The 6,249-nt window shown below is 53.1% G+C and overlaps 1 protein-coding gene across 3 annotated transcripts in view; it reads left to right on the top strand.

The window, feature by feature from the left end:
* Positions 1–3,664, top strand: part of NKD2 (NKD inhibitor of WNT signaling pathway 2) — a 61,687-nt gene extending 58,023 nt beyond the window's left edge. For 2 of the 3 annotated variants that reach the window (XM_061573195.1, XM_061573194.1), the window contains exon 10: positions 1,793–3,664. In XM_061573195.1, the coding sequence (XP_061429179.1) occupies positions 1,793–2,400 (608 nt within the window). In that variant the 3' untranslated portion in view covers positions 2,401–3,664. The remainder of the gene's footprint in view (positions 1–1,792) is intronic. The other variant, XM_061573196.1, reaches the window with a different exon arrangement.
* Positions 3,665–6,249: the final 2,585 nt, after the last annotated feature.

Here is a 6,249-nt window from a genome sequence, read left to right as displayed (position 1 = left end):
TTAATATTTTTCTTCTGCAGTTTTTATTGAAAATGCAATATTTGATATCTCAAAACCCTGATGTGATAGACAAAAACCGATGCCAGATTTGGAATCAGCACCCCAAAATTACCTTAAAATCGTTGGAATACCTTATGCCAGAAAAAGTGTGTTGACCAGTGTAATCAAGAGCGACGCGAACGGTGAAAGGGTACCACCATCTGCTGGACAATGTGGCAACTACAGAATCAACAAAAAGGGATCCCATGAAAGAGCTCCTGCTCCACCCCAAGGGGTCCGTCCATAAATGACGTCACGCACCTAAGGGTGGGGGGGGGGGGGTCAGACATTTGTGACGATGTGTGACGAGGGGGGGGGTTGAGAAATGTGACGTCGCATCAAAATGCGCAACTTTAAATTAATTTGTTATAACAACATTCCTACAACATCAGAGTGCAGCGCCACATTAAATACGCACTACAATGACAATAGTTTAAAGGACGTCGTGATGAATAAGGGATTATAACCTTTAACATGAACTAAGTCTGTGTCACCACGCCCTTACAAACTGCACACGAATTGATGCAATTAATATCACGTCGCGGTCTGCTTTTCGCTTGCAAGTTTCATAATTACTGCAATACACCCGTCCCTGGACGGGCAAAGGGTTAGTTAAATAAATATCTACGCGATCAAACCCAAAAACCTGTATTATGGACCTCCTATATTATTGGCGGAAAGTGTTAAGCCCACTATTTTTGTTCTCATCTTGATACTGGCAACAACAACAAACAGGGTCCCATAGATAGAACTCACACAGTTTGTATTTTACACAACGTGACATGCATTTACAGAGTGCCAAGAGCATGGTGTAGACAACCGAGATTAGGGGCCACCAATGGCTCCGTCCTATCTGCGAGGCCCGCATGAACTCGTAACGGACTCGTCGCCACGGTTAATATTCATCGATCAAAAGCATCGTTTCTCTGGGCTCACGATGCACGCACAGCGATCATAGGGCAGCAGTCCTGAACCTGGGGTGCGAGATGACCCTTTCTGGGGGTGCGGGACATGGCCAGATATTTTTCGAAGCTAAATCATGGAGAAAAATTCAGGACGGCCACAAAAAATACAACTTACTTTTTTCATATTCTTGGTTTTTTCTGTAAAGTCACGTAGAAGGGAAATTATAAAATAATAAAATAAAACAATAAAATTCTCACGACGTTTCGACTGCAACACAAGCAATCATCATCTGGTGTGAAAACCACCTGATGGTGATTGCTTGTGTTGGAAATCGAAATGTACTTTTTTTCATCAAACCCGATGTATTTATTTACATTGTACATTCTTTTTTTTTTTACCGATTAAGAACCAAAGGGGTGCAGGCTGCCGGAAAGTTTAAGAACCACTGCGACCGAGCATGATGCAAAGGGTATGTGAATTTGGGGAACGGTCGTCAACGCCATTGACAAAGTGATATCTATAAACCATTTAAACTTCACCTTTTTATTTTACCAGGTAAGGCCCACTCAGGTGCTTTTTAGCTCTTTTTCAGAAACGGCCTGAGAGCTCAACGAAGTGGCTTATCGCGTGGACATTTTAAATCTGCCAAACACCTTAAACGGGAAAACACGCAATCTCCAAATATACAGCAGCAGCAGGCGTGAGGCTCGGGATCGAACCCACGACCCCCTGCACACCAGGCGAGGTAGTCAACATCTCGCGAGACATCATCCCTGATCTGACCCTGCCAAGTCAACGTGCAGCGTTGGGCTAACGCCGATCCTCCCTCCCTCCCCCTCTCGTCCAGCAGGCTCCCCGCGGATGAGCAGAAGGCGCGAGGCCCCGCACGACCCCGAGCCCCTGGCCGGCCAGCCCGGGCGACGGGCGGCCGTTCTGGCCCAGCGCAACCGCACGCCGCCGGACACTTCCACCGCCGCCACCGCCGCCGCAGCCGCCACCACGACAACCGCCGCCCGCCACGTCTCGCGATCGTCCCGCACCAAAGGCCCGGCCGTGACGCAGGCCGCCTCGTCGAGGCCGGGCAGACAGCGCGGCCGCTCCGTGCCTCTGAGGCCCGTGGGTGTCCAACAGCAGCAGGCGCAGCAGCAGCCGCAGCAGCAGCAGCAGCACAAGAGGCACAGGCAGCGCGGGCGGGAAGGCTGCCTCTCTCCGGGGAGGCCCCCGCACTACCAAGCGCGAGCCCCCGTGCCCGGCGTCCCTGACGCTCAGTGGCTGGAGCAACCTCAGCATCATCATCATCAGCACCTGCAGCAGCAGCAGCAACTGCACTTGCAGCAGCAGCAGCCGGGGGCAATGCAGTCGTCCATGCTGGTGCCGGTCATGCAACGGCACGAGCACCACCACTACCACGAGCACCATCACCACCACCACTACCACCACTACTACGAGACGTGATGACGCGCGCGCGCCGCCGCTCCGGCTTTTTGATCTCCCGCCTCTCCGCGAGATCGCTCGACCGAGGGCCCCCCCCCCCCACGCTGCCGCCCGGCTTAACTCACCCGACCGCACGCACGGCTCCGATCGAAGACACGGCGGGAGGCAACGTCGACGGGGAGGAGCTTCTCCGTTGAGCAAAGCCGCGCGGAAAGCCACCGAAACCCCCCCTCAAGGGGATCGGCTCGGTGACGCGACCGATGACATTGTCGGCGGGCGGGCGGGCGGGCGGGCGGGCGCGCGCGGCGGTTTGTCAGCGGCAACTTGAAACGACGGAAAGCTCCGGCGGTCCGTTGTCGTGTTTCTTTTTTTGGTCGCCCAAAAAAATAATTTTTCATTCATCTGTAAGACGCCTTCCACTAATGTCTGTCGGCTCTCTCACCGCTTACCCCCCCTCCCCCCCCCCCCCCGGCGATGATCGTTGAAGGTGCCAACCCTTGGGTTTCTCTGAGCCGAAGGAATTGCTTCCAGCTGTGGTGGATCTCGACAGGGACGACACCTTCGCCTTGTGGAGATCTCTTCGGAGTGAGGGCCCCCGGGTTATTGTCTGGGACTCGTACGATAAGACGTCCGCACATTTCCCTTTCTATCTCTCTCACACACCCCCCACCTCTTCCACCACCATCACCACTTTGGATGACCGCTGGACTGTAGCTTGCTCATCGTCAGAAATAGTAAAAATGTCTCAGGGAGATTGCCCAGTGGTCAAGGCCACGAGGATTGGGCTTGTTCAAAAATTTTGCTGAGAGAGAGAGATATAAAAAAAAATATATAGAGAGAGAGGTTACGTGAACATGTTAAGTGCTATTCTAGTGGAACCTGTGCTGCCAGTGTAAGTTTTCTCTTCAGCCACCCTTTGCTCTGCATCAGCGGCCCCCGAAAACTCAAGACGCTGGGGTCCAACCAGGGAGCAAGAAATACTTTCGGCGCAAAGACCACGGTGGCCTCGGGACATCCGTAGATTAAAAATACGCCCGCAAGAAAAAGCACGAATTCTCTCATTTGTAGCGCATTATTAAGGATTTTTCCCCCCAGGGGTTTCCTCTTCTTCTTGAGGGAAGTTTTCCCGGGACATCCGTCATTCATCCCGGGACGTTCAAAGTCCCGGTTGATGTGTCAGTTGCGCGACGACGCGCCACCCCGGTCACATGCCCTTCAACGAGCCCTTCACGAGCCCTTCACGAGCCCTTCACGAGCCCTTCACGAGCCCTTCACGAGCCCTTCAACGAGCCCTTCACGAGCCCTTCACGAGCCCTTCACGAGCCCTTCACGAGCCCTTCACGAGCCCTTCATGAGCCCTTCACGAACCCTTCACGAGCCCTTCACGAGCCCTTCACGAGCCCTTCAACGAGCCCTTCACGAGCCCTTCACGAGCCCTTCACGAGCCCTTCACGAGCCCTTCACGAGCCCTTCACGAGCCCTTCACGAGCCCTTCACGAGCCCTTCACGAGCCCTTCACGAGCCCTTCACGAGCCCTTCACGAGCCCTTCACGAGCCCTTCACATGCCCTTCACGAGCCCTTCATGAGCCCTTCACGTGCCCTTCACGAGCCCTTCACGAGCCCTTCACGAACCCTTCACGTGCCCTTCACGAGCCCTTCAACGAGCCCTTCACGTGCCCTTCACGAGCCCTTCACGAGCCCTTCACGAGCCCTTCACGAGCCCTTCACGAGCCCTTCAACGAGCCCTTCACGAGCCCTTCACGAGCCCTTCACGAGCCCTTCACGAGCCCTTCAACGAGCCCTTCACGAGCCCTTCAACGAGCCCTTCACATGCCCTTCAATAGCCCTTCACGAGCCCTTCACAAGCCCTTCAATAGCCCTTCACGAGCCCTTCAATAACCCTTCACGAGCCCTTCAATAGCCCTTCACATGCCCTTCACATGCCCTTCACGAGCCCTTCACGTGCCCTTCACGAGCCCTTCACGAGCCCTTCACGAGCCCTTCACGAGCCCTTCACGAGCCCTTCACGAGCCCTTCACGAACCCTTCACATGCCCTTCACGAGCCCTTCATGAGCCCTTCACGTGCCCTTCACGAGCCCTTCACGAGCCCTTCACGAACCCTTCACGTGCCCTTCACGAGCCCTTCAACGAGCCCTTCACGTGCCCTTCACGAGCCCTTCACGAGCCCTGCACGAGCCCTTCACGTGCCCTTCATGAGCCCTTCACGAGCCCTTCACGAGCCCTTCACGTGCCCTTCACGTGCCCTTCATGAGCCCTTCACGAGCCCTTCACGAGCCCTTCAACGAGCCCTTCACATGCCCTTCAATAGCCCTTCACGAGCCCTTCACAAGCCCTTCAATAGCCCTTCACGAGCCCTTCAATAGCCCTTCACGTGCCCTTCACGAGCCCTTCACGAGCCCTTCAACGAACCCTTCAACGAGCCCTTCACGAGCCCTTCACGAGCCCTTCACGAGCCCTTCACGAGCCTTTCACGAGCCCTTCACGAGCCCTTCACGAGCCCTTCACGAGCCCTTCACGAGCCCTTCACGAGCCCTTCAACGAGCCCTTCACGAGCCCTTCACGAGCCCTTCATGAGCCCTTCACGAACCCTTCACGAGCCCTTCACGAACCCTTCACGAACCCTTCACGAGCCCTTCACGAGCCTTTCACGAGCCCTTCACGAGCCCTTCACGAGCCCTCTTCTGGCGTCGAGCGACGATTCTTCTTCCGCCGAAACGTCCCGCTTTCTCGCGCCGCAGATGTGGAAACACGATGCAGAATACAAGTGTTGGTAGACACAACGGTTGCGTTGTGACCCATAAGGCCCTTACTTGCTCGTGCCTTGCCTAGGGACAGGCTGTAGGTCGCTAATTTTCAAACGTGGCGTTTCATTTGTCGGGCGTGCGTGCGTGCGTGCGTGAGCTAATTTCCATTTCTGCTTTCTAGATTTATTTTTTGTGGAAATCTGACGAAGGTGCCTTCTTGCGGCAAAATGTAGTCGCAGTTTCGGCTCGGGGCGCCCGCCTGTACAGAGATGGCCTGGGGTATTTATTCACGCGTAACGCTTCGAGCGCCAATTTAATTCCAAGCGCTCCGAGTTCGATTCCCGGCCATTGCCAACACCGGTGGCGATTGTTATCTGAACCGGTCCTTGCAGGATCCACCTCTGCCTTCGCCGACCCGCAATGACCAGCGTGGTGAAGTATGGTCGAAGAAACTCCCAGGTCATTTGGAGGCCGTCATTCAGAGGTGGATCGACGTTTGGCATTGTAAATTATTATCGTTATTGATTTTTTTATTATTATATATTAATCCGCCAAGAGCTACTCTCTGGCTGAAACAGAAAAAAACTTTTTTTTATGTATTTTAGATTCTTTATTGTAATGAAGAACGTAACAAAACTACAGAAAACATGAATAATGTTCGGGCTTTTTGCGTGTTAATACAAAAAAATAGCTGTTGAAATGAATAGGCTGACAACCACTAATGAATATATATTTATAAACTATTGCATATTAATAGATGTATCCTTATTATATTGATAATATATGGTGAAGCAATGAGTGCTCGAGACTGAACTCAATGTTTGCCCAGTTAATGAAGAGCCACTGCAATGGGTCCTTGGCCGGGTCCCTTTAAATTTAAAGGGACCTGACCATGCCCTGGTTCAAGGAACTTTTGCGACTCCGTGAATTTGCAGCAAAATATTGCAGAAAAAGCACCGTACACCAACCCTGTGTAAAAATCCCAGTGGGATGCAAGTCAAACAACAACAACAACAACCACAAGACAACTTATATTAAGGCCATCAGTCTTACTCCGTACTACAACAAACAAACATGGCTAAACCAATAAACTTTTCGAAATC

This window comes from Lethenteron reissneri, chromosome 52 (genome assembly GCF_015708825.2).
Source record: "Lethenteron reissneri isolate LAM-NWPU_2019-01 chromosome 52, ASM1570882v1, whole genome shotgun sequence".
Lineage (NCBI taxonomy): Eukaryota > Metazoa > Chordata > Hyperoartia > Petromyzontiformes > Petromyzontidae > Lethenteron > Lethenteron reissneri.
Note: the sequence above shows the minus strand (reverse complement) of the source record. Positions and strands in the feature narration are given on the sequence as shown.